Raw genomic sequence first — 16,144 nt, 5'->3', positions numbered from 1 at the left:
GCTGGATAAATCTCACTATAACAGGATCATATTTTCATATATATATATATATATATATATATAAAATCAGTATTTTCAGTAAAATCAGTTTTCTATTGCAATATACTCTAAACTGTAATTTATTCCTGTGACTTAAAGCTGAATTTTCAGCATCATTACTCCAGTCTTCAGTGTCACAGTGTGTTTAACTCTCCATTATCATATTTTCTCATATTACAATAATGAAGACTGGGGTAAAATTGTTGGGTGTTTAGTGGTCATGAAAAAAATTTAATCGCAAAAAACCTTAATGGTCATTTTCTTTATACAAAATGTAATTTCTTAATTTTTCCTTCTGATTTTGTGCAAATGTGTTCCTGACAGCTTTGGTGAGTTTCTCCCTGTTTTTTGCAACTTAGATGTTTGTGAAGCGAGCACCACTTTCTTATTTCTGTGTGTGTGTGTGTGTGTGTGTGTTTGTGTGTGTTTTACCGTGGTTTGGGCACGTGTTCCTCAGGTACTGGCATCCACACTGAATCACTGTTCTTCTGCTCCTTAAACTTCCCATTAAACACTCGCTCAATATCATCCAAATAAAACCCACACACTGCTGAGCCGGGAATGCTGGGACACACAGACACAGAATTGTTCAGAGGCAAGATGAAAAGAAAATACCACGTAAACTTTTCTAAAGACAGTCTGTTCTCCTCAGAGATACATTCATATAAACTCCTACTCTAGTTGTATCGCGATTTGTTTGGCATCTCAACCGATTTGAATCGTCACATATTTGAATCGATTTTCAACCGGCTCGCGGTTCATCGTCACATCCCTAGTTATTAATTTAATGTGAATAGGTACTCTTAAAAGTACAGAATTGGGTACCGAACCCTAGTGATGACTGTGTACCTGTTGATCTGTGTGGTGAAGACTCCCACCACAGCGGGCCGCTGGTTGATCTGCAGCACGTTGGTGAGCGACTGCAGCACGTCGAAGTAGAAGAACGTGTCTCCAGGAACCGAGCAGTTCAGACGCGCCTTCAGAAACGACGTCCAGTGGCGATCCAACACCCGCGTGGAGCCGCCGCTGTCGTTCTTACATACACGTGCCACGCGCGAATACACCACCTACACGACAAGCCAGGGAGATGAGCAGATGTGGGTTAGAAACAATGACTTTGGTTGTACTGCAAGCACACATAACGAGAGCACTGAATTTATACGGTTTGCTTCTGTTTGAATCTCATTTTATAACAGAACTGAATGTCTAAATCTTCACACACACACCACACACACACACACACACACACACACACACACACACACACACGCCATTTACCTTCCCAGCGCCAGTGTGCTCCACTGCGATCTCACTGAAGAAGAAATAAACATAGTTGCCGTATTCGACAACATGCAGGAAGTGAGGCTCTGTAGAGACAAAACAAGAGGTTAAACTATAGTAAAATATGAAGAGAATACAACAAAATAAATACATTTTTTCACCACATTACTAAACTAAAACCATAACCCATATTCAATGTAATATAAGCACACATTAAATTTCCATATATGTAACATGAAATAAAAACAAGTAAGAAACCTACTAGAAACTGGAGCAACTTCATGCATATTTTAATATCCAGTCCATAGATATATGGAAGCATTTTTGGATATATACGTCATGCACATGTATTTCCATCCTAAAATCTATCAATACATGTTGATATTATACAAGTAAATATATAGAGGTAAATATACAAGATTGATATTTACAAAAACGTACATAAACGTACAAATTTGTTGCATACAAGTTGTTTTAATAAAGTTGTTTATGTAAATAAAATATAAGGTTGACATATATGGTTGCTACATATAATACCATATAAAAATCATCATGTAGATATTATTAACGTGTACATATATACATTTTAGTAAGGGTTATAAACATATCTTTATAAAACAGATAGTTCCGGTGCTTGATTCTGATTGGCTGAGCCGCGTTCAAAGCTGTTGTAAATGACTCTACAAAGTAACATACACCTTTGTTTACGTTTGTGTGTTGCTCGGCAACCACTTTGTTGGAACCACAACGGTTTCTGAGGAACTACATTGTTTGGTGGAAGAATACTGTTTTTATTAATATCATTACACTTTACTTGCTCGGTTTTATTCTGTGAAACCTAACTACGTATATGGAATAACCGTTTTATTCCATTAGCTGTTTTAAATTCACTGTAAACTACGGCTTCTTGGGGCTTATTGCTTTATCATCTACCCAGACAATGTACATATGTGAAAATTACGTATTACCTTACAGTGTGTTCACACCAGACGCAAATGTAATTATTTGCGCGAGTAGATTACATACAAAGTCAACGCAAAGACACGACTAGAGGCGAATTCGCGCAGGGCGACGCGAAGGACACGAAATGCGCGACGCGTTTGCCGCGAACGCACGATATTCGCCTCAATCGCGTCTTCCGTGCAAGTTCAAAAATTCTCGCGCAAGCCAATCAGCGAAGAGCTTCTTGACAGGAATCAGACAATAGAAGAGAGCATTATTGCAGCCGTCTGTTATTATATAGTTCTGGAGCATAGAAAACAATTTAAATCAGTTGTAGTGGTAGTTGTATTTTATTAGCATGTCTACAGAGATGCTGCCATCAAGAATAAAAATAATAGTAATATCAGTGTATATATACAGTAGTACAATGTAACACACATTAATACAGGATCCTAACGTTATTCATCCTCCTCTGGATGGTGCTGTGAACCCAGACACGTCGGTGTTGGTTGATCGCGCTGTTTTTATTCGCGCGAGTGACACGAAAAACATTCCGCGAGTAATCTAGAGCAAGTGATGCGATGCGCATATTCACTTCGCGTCTGGTGTGAACACACCATTATAGATAACATATTGCAATATCACCCTAGATACAGAGCAATATATGTTATATATTATATTTATATATGGGGAAAAACTCATTACTTGAAATAAGTAATTTTTTTTTTCTGTTTTTTGGTCCAGCAGATGAACATGTTGAATCTGATCACTTACTAAAGAATCAGCACACGCTCCTCAACAAAACACATGATCTGAGGAATCATTCATTGACTAAACGAGGCACCTCTGAGCCATTTGGAGTCGTATTTGACGGTCCGCAGGACGGGTCGCCCCTCTCCACCCAAACTCTTGTAGATCACTGCGTCACTCGCCTGGAAGTCCGTCACTGTGCCCGAATAGAAATGACCATCTCAAACACAGAGACAAAATACACTAATGAAGGGGTGACTCAAACTCTGGTGTCTAGTTAGAATTTGTGGCTGTCAATCAAAAGCAATTTAATCATTCAATAGCCTGCATTTGGCTTCAGACAAAAAAGAAGGAATACAAAAACAATAATATTGATCATAATCAATCAGAATACTGTTTTATTATTTAAAAAAAAAAAGAAAAAAAAAAAAGAAAAGATTATTCTAAAAATTAATAAAGATATTACTTTTTACTGTAAACTGAAATGTTTTATTAAAATGGGTTTCATTGTATTATTAACAATAACACTCACAACAATAATAGTACTACTACTACTAATAATAATATTTATTATTATTACTATTACTGTTATTTTACAAAACAACTAATATTCAATATGACTATACACAATCAAAATACTTTTAATTTTATTATTTGAATTGTAAAAATTAAACCATTAATAAATATATTTAATTTGCTTAATAATAATAATAATAACTATCATTATTATTATTATGACTATTGCTTTTTATTTTACAAAGTAACTAATTTAATAAAAATATTTTATTTAAATTGTAAAAATTAAATTAAAATGTTACTATTTACTGTAACATGTAAAATGTTTTATTAAATGCATTTAATTTTATTATGATGAATAACAACAATAATAATAGTACAATAATAATAATAGTATTTAGAATAATTATTGTTTAAATAAAGTTTTAGTAATTTTGTTTGTCGTTTTTTTTAAATAAGTCTATATTAGTTTTTATTAATGTAATTTAAGTTTTAGTTATTTTAGTACATCAAGTTAAATTAAGATGAGAAATATTGCCTTCGTAGCTAGCTGAAATAAACTAACTAAAAAAAATATAAGAAGAGTTAATTTGCAAAAACCGATAAATGCCACTTCAAAAAAAAAAATGAGCTGAACCCTAAACGCGCCGTTTTGTCAAAAAAGCCATTTTGTCATCTTTCAAGGCATCGCGAGTTCACGTTTCACTGCAGAAGCCGACAAGCACTCGTTGTTTTTGAACAGAAGCCGATAAGTCCATTTTAGCCAATCAGCGCACTGTATTCAGGTCAGGTGACAAGGCTACTTTCACTCTGAAAAGACGTGCTAGCTGAGAGGAGTTTCGTCAAAGCTGACTAAAAGTGATCGAGGATCATTTCGACAAACTTGATGAAGCTGTGATATCTTCTTCAGGACGAAAAAGGAAAATAAAAGCTGAAAGGTTTTCACGGAAGCTTGCAAAAGCAGCGCGTTACAACGGTGAGGAAAAAGCTCCGTATAATCACATCCATACAGTTTATGATCACAACAACAACAAAAACGTTTGTCAGGCGTCTACATTGTCATCTGAGGAGATTACAAAGATTAAACCACTGTTTTTTTAAACCCTAAAACATGAAATGTGGAGTTACCTGCTTTTGCTATAAAACAAACTTTTAATATGTAAAAAAAACCATACTTTCAATGAACTTTAATTTTGTAATTACCTGTATTTGTTTAAGTTATTATTACTTAATCAAAACAACCCAACTGCAGTTCGACTGATATTACTTGGAATGCGCAATATAAAAAAAAACGTGATTTCTGAAAAAAATAAAATAAAATGTTGATTTGAGTTATCGGTTTTTGCAAATGAACTCTTCATATAGTTATTTAAAAAAGAAACCTTAAACTTATTTTATTTCAAGTAATGATAATGTTTTTATGGTTTTAGTTGAAGTTAGTTCTATTACTCGTGGTGTGTTTCAGCATCTCACCTGCAAACACTCCTACGTTGGACTGGCGAGACTCGAATGGACATCGGGCCTGACCCAGCAGCTCCTGACCGACCTGCTCCAGCGTACTCAACTGAGCACAAACACCACAAACAGCAGCAGCGTGAGAAACTCCTGCGTGAATGTGAGGAGTCAAATCTGTCTGTCACTCACTCTGTAGTTTCTGCAGGCCGGGTTCAGCGCGTTCGTTCCACACGCAAACAGAGTCTCGTCGTTACGAGGCACAAGAACCTTGATGTAATTATAGCATTCATCCTGAAAAACAGAAGATACATGTTTAAAAGGGATAGTTCACCCAAAAACTACAATTCTGAACAGAAGAGAAAGTAGAAGGAAAAATGAGGAATATTATGTCTCTAAAAGAAATTTTCTTTTGCATAATTGTGACCCTGGACCACAAAACCAGTCAATTTTTGGAATAATAAGCTGAATAAAGTAGCTTTCCATTGATGTATGGTATTGTTAGGATCGGACAATATTTGGCTGAGATACAACTACTTGAAAATCTGGAATCTCAGGGTGCAAAACAATCGAAATATTGAGAAAATCGCCTTTAAAGTTGTTCAAATTAAGTTCTTAGCAATGCATATTACTAATCAAAAATTAAGTTTTGATATATTTACGGTAGGAAATTTACTAAATATCTTCAAGGAACATGATCTTTACTTAATATCCTAATGATATTTTGCATAAAAGAAAAATTTATAATTTTGACCCATGCAATGTATTGTTGGCTATTGCTACAAATATACCCCAGCGACTTAAGACTGCTTTTGTGCTCCAGGGTCACAAATAGGTCCAAAATAACAGTTCAAAATGTTTAGCGATTTGTAAATGAATAGCTATCACAAGTGTGCATAGGAAAACATCAGAGACGGATGTCAGTATAAGGTGTAAACGGTTCATGGCAGAACATCATGAATTCAGCCGCTCTTCTGTCTGTGGTTTCATCAGCTGACACTTTCCCAACAGTGAGATACTGAGGAGACACATCTTTAGTCCAGCTGTGCATTCAGCTCTGCTCTGATGGAGATACTTACGCTGTTTCTTCCTCGCACGGCGCACTTGGACACGTCTGTAGAGCTCCACATCAGTATCTGAAAACACAGATTAGCATGAGCCCTCATGTGTGGCAGTTACAGTATTGGCCCTTATGAAAACATTTACATTTAGTCATTTAGCAGATGCTTTTATCCAAAGCGACTTACAAATGAGGACAATAGAAGCAGTCAAAACTAACAAAAGAGCAATGATATACAAGTGCTATAACAAGTCTCAGTTAGCTTAACGCAGTACACGTAGCAAGGTTTTTTTAAATAATATAATAAATAAAAAGAAAACAGATAGAATAGAAAAAGAATAGAGCAAGCTAGTGCTAGAGGTCTTTTTTGCTTTTGTTAATTGTATAATAAATGAAAAGAAAACAGATAGAATACAAAAAGATTAGAAAGCTAGTGTTAGTTTTTTTATATAAAGAAAACAAGCAGCAAATGAATAGAGTGCAAGTCTAAAAGGGGAAAATTCTATTTTTAAGAATAGAATTAGAATAGAGAGTGCTAGAGTTAGAGGGTCAAATAAAAACTAAATGAAAACGAATAAAATTTCATTATTTTCCCAAATTCTGTTTGTTTTATTTTTTCTAGATTCCATTTTAATGGTTACATTAAATGTATTGGTTCACTCAAAAAAACAAAACAAACAATAATAATTCACTGAAATTCTGAAACATATATTTTTTAAAAACGTAGGGCCATTTTATTATTTTTTTCCCCTATTATTTTTTACGATGTAATTTTTCTGGACTCTGTTTCATTGGTTAAATTAAATTTTAGTAACCAAAAATCACGTCTAATTAATTGAAACCATGAAAGTACACAATTTAACAACAATGTATAAAAAAAATAAAAATAAAGGGTACACTTTTAGGGCCCTATGAAATCAATTTTCCCCTGAATTCAGTTTTATTTTTTTTTCCCATTTATTTTTTCTTGATTCAGAAAATTGAACAGTTTCATTATATCTTAATAATCAAAAAACATGTCTAATCAATTGAATTCATAAAACGTATGACAAATTAATAATTTTTTTTTTGTTTACAATAATAGGGTACTATGTTTTTCTGTGTTGTCTGTTTTAATTTTTTTTTTTTTTTTTAATACAAATTTATTACCAAAACAGTAGTAATCAAATGAAGGCATAAAATATTAACAATATAATTAATCTTTTTTTAATTAAATAAAAATTACATTTGATACAAACTTATTAACAAAAACAGTAATAATAAAATGAAGGCATAAAACATTAACAATTTAATTAATCTTTAAAAACGTAATCAAATGCAGATTTAAAAATTCCTTTTATTTTTTGACAAACTAAATGCTGCACAACAAAAGGTTTACTATTAACATTTTTAAAAATGAAAGAAAAAGTGTGAGATATTCCTTAAATTTTATTATTATTATTATTATTATCATAAGGTCCATGTTTTCTGCATCGGTTACACCTGTGCGTTTTACCTGCTGTGGGATGATCTTATCGACTGCAGAAGTGAGATTCACAACAAATACATGGTCTCTAAACAGGAGAAAAACACAACAAAAAGTCAAATTGTGTTTCTCCAGCTGCATTCATTTAAAACAGTGGTCACCAACCTTTTTAGGCCCAAGATCCCTGACCTCGGCCTTTATGAAAGACAAGATCTACCTATTGAAGAATTGATAGAAAAAGACATCCCAGATTGTACTTCAAATTTGAGGCCTTTCACTTAGTATTTTAATTAGTGATGCGCCGATCATAGCGGATTCAGAATTCAGATTTTCTTTTCATTCTTTTTTTTTAACTAGCAAATTGGCTGATTCTGATACTGATTTTTAAGCAAATTTATTTATTGGCTATTTGCTTTATAACAAACAAACTGGCTTTAAACAAAAATATCTAGCCATTTGAAATTAGAGGCAACCACTGCATTTTAATCACGATCTGCACGGGCAGTTGTTTTTGATTTGACTTAGAGTAATTTCAGGATTTAAAACAAAAACAGAATGGTCTGACTTTAGGTGTTATTTATTTATTTGCTACATAAAACATCTGCACGAAACAAAAACAGCAGGTCTGAATGAGACGCACTCTCTGGCAGCAGGTGGCGCCTATGAACAGGGTTGCCAGGCTTCCGCAATAAAAATAGTCCAATCACGTTTCGAGGAGGGTTCCCCTGTAAAAATCGCATTCTGGGGGTAAAATACAAATTTTTCGGCGGGGATCTTCCAGTAAAATTCACATTCCAGGGACTAAATATCACGTTATTGGGGTCGCTTCAACCCGCGGACATGAACAACAACCCGCGGCAACAGTGTTAAAGTAGCCCAATTCTGCGGGAAAACCGCGGACTTGGCAACACTGCTGATGAACCGACCGCACTATAGCGTTTCCTTGGTTACCGGGTTAGTAACGCGATCGACGGGTTGGCGACCACTGATTTAAAATATACATGTGACAAAATATGTGACCCTGGAGCACAAAACCAGTCATAAGGGTCAATTTTTCGAAACTGAGATTTATACTAGGGCTGGGTATCGATTCAATTCTCGATTTTTTTTTTTATTACATTCAGTGAATATAGTTTTAATACAAATGCTATTGATATTTCTAAAAAATTAACAGTAAACATCAGTTAAACAAATGGTGAATTAAAAAGAAATTAAGAACCACATGCCTGTATTTTAAACCTATTCTTTTTTAGTATAAGGTCCTTTTGTAAACAATAATAAGGCCCTATAAAATGTTCTTAATTTTTCTGGTAATCAGATGAAGGCATAAAACATTCATTTAATTTATCCTAATCAAATGAAAAACCCTTTTATTTTTTTGGCAAACTAAGTGCTGCACAACAGAAGTTTACTGTTAAAGTTAAAAAGAAAACAAATGTGATTATTCCTTTAAAAATATAGATTTACTAATATTTATTAGTAGCAGTAGTAGTAGTAGCATTGTTGTCTGAAGACTGCTAAATAGTAATATTTCTGATATGTTTTCTTCATGTTAAACTAAACTTTTATTTTGACGGGTTGCCGTGAGGAACTTGCACCTGCTGTGTATGTGATATGACGGTAGTTTTGTAAATAAACGGTAAAATGCTAGTGAAGTGACTCTCAGAGCAGCTGCGGATGATATTCGTGTATTCATATCATTATAGTGAGACGACAGAGGCTGAAAACACCGCGAGCACCGTCCGCGCTTTAGTAAGTGTGTAGTAAACAAAACTACTGGTGCGTCGCACCATCCGCCATTCATTCATTCATTGTGGAAATCATGGCGCATTTTACGCGTGATGTCGAACGCTTCCACAGATTTGTAGTATTACTATAGAATTTTACCTGAGCATTGCAAATCACGCATGCTTAGTTCTTGCTTCTTGTCAACGGAATCTAACAGCAACAACCATGATAAGCGCTGAATGAATGACAGGCTTTCTGTTGTAACATCGCGCAAGGTAAATAAGAGGGTGACATCTAGTGGAGAAGACTAATGATAAGATTCACGTTAATCAGATCTCGTTTTAAATGTCTGCTGAAATAAATACCGGAAAAGATCGATTCGCGGCTTTTGAGAATCGATATCGAATCGACGTCATTTAAAAAAACGATTAATCAAAAAAAAAAAAACATTTTTGCCCAGCCCTAATTTATACATCATCTGAATGATAGGACAATATTTAGCCGAGATACAACTATTTGAAAATCTGGAATCTGAGGGTGCAAAAAAATCTAAATATTGAGAAAATCATCTTTAAAGTTGTTCAAATGAAGTTCTTAGCAATGCATATTACTAATCAAAAATTAAGTTTTGATATATTTACGGTAGGAAATTTACTAAATATCTTCATGGAACATGATCTTTACTTAATATCCTAATGATTTTGGGCATAATAGAAAAATGTATAATTGTGACCCATACAATGTATTGTTGGCTATTGCTACAAATATACCCCAGCGACTTATGACTGCTTTTGTGCTCCAGGGTCACATATATGACTGTCTAATAGCACCACATTTCTTTAAAATTCATCCAGTCCAGGCATGTGGTTTGGTGAACAGACTGATCTTCAGTGACCTGGCAGCGATGTACAGCATATGCTGGATCCGGATCATCCGCTGATAGTCCAGACCCAGACGCTCCGTGCCATTATTAAACATCAGACCCTGAAAACTGGGATACAGGTGCGAGTCTGTGGAGCACAAGAAACAATTCATTCACAAACAGATCTGATCAAACTCAACCCGCATTTATAAAATACAAGCAGTTTTCTATGATGAACTGCTGTTCGTTGTTTCTAGGTAAAGGCTGGAGTCAGGGTTATTATAGTTAAGTGACACTACAACCACAAAAACAAAACTTGCAATAAAATAAACATGAACTGAAATCAAATCAAATACATATAAAAACACAATTATTTTATTTCAGCTAGATGCTAAAGCAGTGTTATTTTAGTATCATTGAAATACTAATGTAGTTTTTATTCTTTTTTTTTTTTTTAGTTTTTACTTAAATTTTTGTTCCAGTTTTTGTAATTTTTTGGTGTGTTTTCATCATTTACTATTTTTTTTATATGACTCTATAATTGGAACTACTTGAATTAAAATAAGTTTAAGGTTTTTTATTTTTATTTTAGTGAACATTTATTTTATTTCAACCAATAAAATGTGCTTTATGGTTTTAGTTTAAAGCCTTGTTCAGACTGTCGGTCCAAATCCGATTTTTGTTCATATCCGATTGGATATTTTTGTCGTTTGGTTTTAATATTTTGCAGGTTGTCTGAGCAGCACAGCCAAACTAATTTCCATATTTTAAAAACAATGCCAATGTAATAAAACATAAAATAAAAAAATAATGGCAGCTATTTAGGCCAAAGTGGGCGAAGATAAAAATCTTTGTCATTATTTATTCTTTGTAATTAAAAAATAAGATGCACATTAATACACAAATAAAACAAACAGTGCTTTATTTTCAGGTACAGTAGGTGTATTTAGCATAGCATTCAAGAAACTAAATTAAAAATATCAAAACAAAACACTATTTACACTTCACTGTATAAATTATGCATTGATTCTTATTAAAGCAACTGTATTCAAGTTTATCAGTCAAGAGCAGTGAGTGATTTTTCTCGGTTTTCTTGTTTTATTAACATTAAAGGGACAGTTCACCCAAAAATTAAAGCTCTGTCATCATTTACTCACTCTCAAGTTGTTTAAACCTGAATGAGTTTCTTTCTTCTGTTGAACATAAAAGTTATTTTGAAGAATGTGGGAACCAAACAGTTGCTGGTCCTCATTGACTTTGATAGTAGGAAAAAAGAAAATAAAATGTGACCCTGGACCACAAAACCAGTCATAGGTCAATTTTTGGAAACTGAGATTTATGCATCATCTGAAAGCTGAATAAATAATCTCTCCATTGATGTATGGTTTGTTAGGATAGGACAATATTTAGCCGAGATACAACTATTTGAAAATCTGGAATCTGAGGGTGCAAAAAAATCTAAATATTGAGAAAATCATCTTTAAAGTTGTTCAAATTAAGTTCTTAGCAATGTATATTACTAATCAAACATTAAGTGTTGATATATTTACGGTAGGAAATTTACAAAATATCTTCATGGAACATGAACTTTATTTAATATCTTGAATGAAAAATTGATCATTTTGACCCATACAATGTATTGTTGGCTATTGCTACAAATATACCCCAGCGACTTAAGACTGCTTTTGTGCTGCAGGGACACAAATACTATAGAAGTCACTGGTGACCAGCAGCTGTTTGGTTACCCACATTCTACAGAATATCTTATTTTGTGTTCAGCACAAGAAAGAAATTAATAAAGGTTTGGGACAACATGAGAGTGAGTAAATAATGACAGAATGTAAATTTTTGGGTGAACTGTCCCTTTAATGACAAGCGGCAGCATGTTTGGAACTATTAGACTGCTGTCACTTTAAGAGCTGCATGCGTCTAATATTCAGGCACGCATCCGCTTCTCTCAACTGTTCCGGGGCTCGACAATAAGGACTGCCTGATGGTTCTATTTGTAGAGCGCACAGACAGCTGCGTCTCTGATACGCAAACCCCGAACTGAGTTTCTTTCTGCGTCTTTCTTGCGCTTGAACGAACAAATACATACAAAAATGTGTCATATGTTGTATATGTCATACAAAATACACGTCTTGGCGAGTAACTTTAGCTTTAACAATGATTAATCTTTATTTAATTTATAGCCTACAGTGGAGTAGAGATGCACCGATCGACCGGGCATTTTTTGTTTTATTTCAGACTATCTCGGTTTCGTGCTTGCACACAAACTGCATTGCAATATTTTTTTCAAAATGTAATTTGTGTGGAAATATTACGTTAATATTATATTTAGTCTGTAAACGGCTGTTAACAGAGGCCAGCGATGCTGAAGACAGACGCAAAGAGGAGAAAATACTGTAGCAGGCAGAGCAAGATCGCTGTTCACGATGCGCGAAATATAGGAAGAAAATCCTAAATACTAAATTTGATATGGATGTGTTTCTGAGGGGAACTGACTGTTTTCTGAAAAGTTTACATGGTATTTTCTTTTCATCTTGGCTCGGTATAATGCACAGCGCTGCTTTGTTTACAGCAGTAACCAAGTAAACGCTGCTGTTCCATGAGCGCCACCTGCTGGCAGAGAGTGAATCTGCACCTCATTCATGCGTCTGCTGTTTATGTTTCATGCAGGTGTTTTATGTAGCATAATTTCACAAAGCTAAAGTCAGACCATTCTGTTTTTGCTTCGAATTTTGAAATTAACAGTCTAATTTAAATCAAACATTGCACATGCTACAAGTGTGTATAATCTTTTTTTTTTTTTTTTCGATTCGTGATTAAAATGCAGTGGCTACCACTAATTTCAAATGGCTATGAAAATCAAGGTACAACACAGTGAAGAATATAGAAATGTTATTTTAGATGTGACTATTCGATTTCTGTACCTGAACACCTACAAACATAAAATCCTTAAGCATCATTTCATTTGTATCTTTGTTCTATATATTCAGTGGTGTTATTGTTTGTAATTTGTTAATTTGTTCTTATTTACTGACTGTTCACTTGTCTTTAATAGTGATTGAACTTTATATTTGTCAGGCTAGCTGTTTTTGCTGTTGTATTGAAATTGAAATCGAAAATTGTAAAATTTAATTGGCATCTAAATATTGCTGTCATATAAGCTTATTTATTAGAATACAAGATAACAGATCAAAAACAATGATAAAGGCAACCATTTTATTTTTTTTGCGGCAGGGCCAGTGAAAATGTTGGCAGGGCAAGTAATAATTTGAACGACTGAGCCAGTAGAAAAAATCCTTAGCGTTTAGCCCTGTGTTCACTGTGTTTATATGTAAACCATGTGTGTTTTTGACAGCTTTTGCATAATCAGACATGAAGGATAACTAATCAGGCACTGTTTTAAGGCTTTAAAGCACATGAAAATAATGTAGTTTTGTGATTGTGAATAAGTGCAGTGTCCCGTGAGTGTAACTCTACCGCTGAGTAACATTTGATGTGAATGTATGTGGCACTGTACAGTATATTGAGACGAGACGCCAGAACTGTGACTGAATGAATGTGCGCTGCAGTGTTTCTTCAAAAGCAGATCGTGGAGACATTTTAATCGCCCACAATCAAAAATCATAATATCACACAGCCCTAATTGAGACCAACACAATCACTCCTCTCTGAGATCCCGTCAGTCATGTGACTCACCTTCCAGACGCACCACACTGATTGGCTGCAGATCCCTGGGGAAGGGCGTGGCAGTAGCAATGACTGGGAGGAGCCAGGCTAAAGAGACCATCGTCACGACAACAGAGTTACGCCATGCCCTGTCAATCATCTGCAAAGGAAACCAGACACAGACAGATGACATCACTTAAGAGTTATTGTGAGTCTGAGTTCACATTCAAACATTCAGAGTCAGACTATGATGAAATGCAAAGATGGATGCTGCATAATTCAAAGACAAAATCTTTGCATTGCATGGTCTTTGTATTAGCTTACTGTAATATACTGTTTCTCATTGGATGGTGAGACAAAGATACTAAATGATCCCATAACAATCTGACGCAACATTTAAAAACTGATCCGACCTGAAGCTAATCTGACAAGAAGCTTTGTGTGTGTGTCAGTGGGAGACACTTTAGCTAATTAATGGCTAATCAGAGCTAATCTTCCATTAGACGGATGAAGCGGGACATATGAGTTGGGGGTATAATCTGGATTTTGTTCTGTACAGGATTATTGAATTAAAACATTTATATACTAGAAGCTAAAGCACTTGACTTCCTGAATTCTCCTTTCATTAAATTGCACTACAGGCCTGTAATTAACTGTAACTTTCAGGCCATTAATGAAGCGCAAAGAGCCAATTACGCAGATTACTATACAAAATATCAAAGCAAGTGTCATTTATTGTAAAAAAGATAAACACACAAAGCATCTGACTGTTGGCATGAAATTAGTGAGGAACCACCTCAATATTTATTCTATAGAATGCAAAAAAAATATTTTTGAAATTGTGAATAAAACAAAAATGATAAGAGTATGTTTAAGAAAAAAATACTATTTTTCAATAAAAACATTTCACATTTAATTCAGTGCGTTATTTGCCATTTCTAATTTGTGAAATTTGCTAGCTATTCCTGAGTTTCCAGCCACTAAACACAGTCACAACCAGATCAAAACAACCAAAAACACAGCAACCACGTGCACCAAGACAAAGTCAAAGCAGCAATGCAGGGCTGATGAACACAGAGATAAGAAAACATTTTTACAAAAGCAATGACTGCAATAACAACAGATAAAGAGTTCACGTTTAGTGCCTATTTTACACATTTTTATGTTTTATTATGTTACTGCAGCTCTGATTTCTTTGGGTTCATCTGTATCAGCAGTGCACATCTTGACACTCACTTCTTGCCCATTCTTCTTGGCAAAATTTCTGTCAAGTTGGGATGGGAACATTTGACAAACAAGCGTTTCTGAGCTCCTCTACAGATGCTCTGGCACTTTGAGCTCCAGGACATCAACCTTTCTGGCTTAAATCTATTCCAGTCTAGCTTTGACTAATGTTTCAGGTCACTGTCCTGCTGGAAGACAAAAGTCCCAGAGCTCCTGCAATTTACAGCATGCATTCCTCCAGTATTTTCTGTATTAGTTTAGCAGACTGTGACACACTAAAGCTGCTAGCATCACCATAAGGAGCATTACAGGGAAGTCCAGAGGTCCACTCTCTTCTATTGTCAAATAAAGCTCAAAGATACTAAAACCACATTATAAAACGGATAGTTCCGGTGCTTGATTCTGATTGGCTGAGCCGCATTCGAAGCTGTTGTAAATGACTCTACAAAGTAACATACATCTTTGTTTACTTCTGTGTGTTGCTCGGCAACCACTTTGTTGCAACCACAACTGTTTCTGAGGAGCTACATTGTTTGGTGGAAGAATACTGTTTTTATTAATATCATTACACTTTATTTGCTCTGTTTTATTCTGTGAAACCTTACTACGTATATGGAATAACCGTTTTATAAAAGCAATAAGCCCCGCTTCGCTTCGCGACGTGCCTAACAACGCCCCTTAGCTGTTATAAATTCACTGTAAACCACGGCTTCTTGGGCTTATTGCTTTATTAAATTGCTGTTTAATTATTCTTTCAGAATCACCATGTTGCATCAGAGGGTCAATTTTTCCCCCACCTCTACTAAATACAGATTCTCAGATTAAAAATTCACTTTGAGAATCATGAAATAATTCAGCCATTCCTTTTGACTTCAAATTTAAGTCATATAATAAACACTGTGTTGTGAATCCAGTGTATGACACAGCACTACACCTGACACACAGCTGTTGTCATGTTGTATTTTAACACACTATCACAATGCTTAGAGAAACGCTGCATGGAACACAGATCAAGACCCACATACTCGCGCCTGTGCTATGATAGATTTTACGGTACTCTGAGATAGGGCTGTGCGATTAATCGAAATCGCGATTTGAGACGTTGCGATTTGCTAATCGCAAAGCCTGCGATGTGGACGTGATATTATTC

At 34.8% G+C, this 16,144-nt stretch overlaps 1 protein-coding gene across 1 annotated transcript in view; it reads right to left on the bottom strand.

Moving 5' to 3' along the window:
* sema6ca (sema domain, transmembrane domain (TM), and cytoplasmic domain, (semaphorin) 6Ca) overlaps nucleotides 1–15,113 on the bottom strand; it is a 23,218-nt gene extending 8,105 nt beyond the window's left edge. The window contains exons 1-11 of the mRNA XM_016494073.1: nucleotides 15,007–15,113; nucleotides 13,801–13,930; nucleotides 10,129–10,243; nucleotides 7,536–7,593; nucleotides 6,060–6,116; nucleotides 5,173–5,274; nucleotides 5,002–5,092; nucleotides 3,107–3,232; nucleotides 1,318–1,406; nucleotides 889–1,106; nucleotides 472–603 (exon numbers count right to left, since the gene is read on the bottom strand). Coding sequence (XP_016349559.1) covers nucleotides 472–603; nucleotides 889–1,106; nucleotides 1,318–1,406; nucleotides 3,107–3,232; nucleotides 5,002–5,092; nucleotides 5,173–5,274; nucleotides 6,060–6,116; nucleotides 7,536–7,593; nucleotides 10,129–10,243; nucleotides 13,801–13,930; nucleotides 15,007–15,057 — 1,169 coding nt within the window. The 5' untranslated portion in view covers nucleotides 15,058–15,113. The remainder of the gene's footprint in view (nucleotides 1–471; nucleotides 604–888; nucleotides 1,107–1,317; nucleotides 1,407–3,106; nucleotides 3,233–5,001; nucleotides 5,093–5,172; nucleotides 5,275–6,059; nucleotides 6,117–7,535; nucleotides 7,594–10,128; nucleotides 10,244–13,800; nucleotides 13,931–15,006) is intronic.
* Nucleotides 15,114–16,144: the final 1,031 nt, after the last annotated feature.

Source organism: Sinocyclocheilus anshuiensis, unplaced genomic scaffold (genome assembly GCF_001515605.1).
Source record: "Sinocyclocheilus anshuiensis isolate Anshui unplaced genomic scaffold, SAMN03320099.WGS_v1.1 scaffold2100, whole genome shotgun sequence".
Lineage (NCBI taxonomy): Eukaryota > Metazoa > Chordata > Actinopteri > Cypriniformes > Cyprinidae > Sinocyclocheilus > Sinocyclocheilus anshuiensis.
This window is presented reverse-complemented; position numbering and strand designations above follow the sequence as displayed.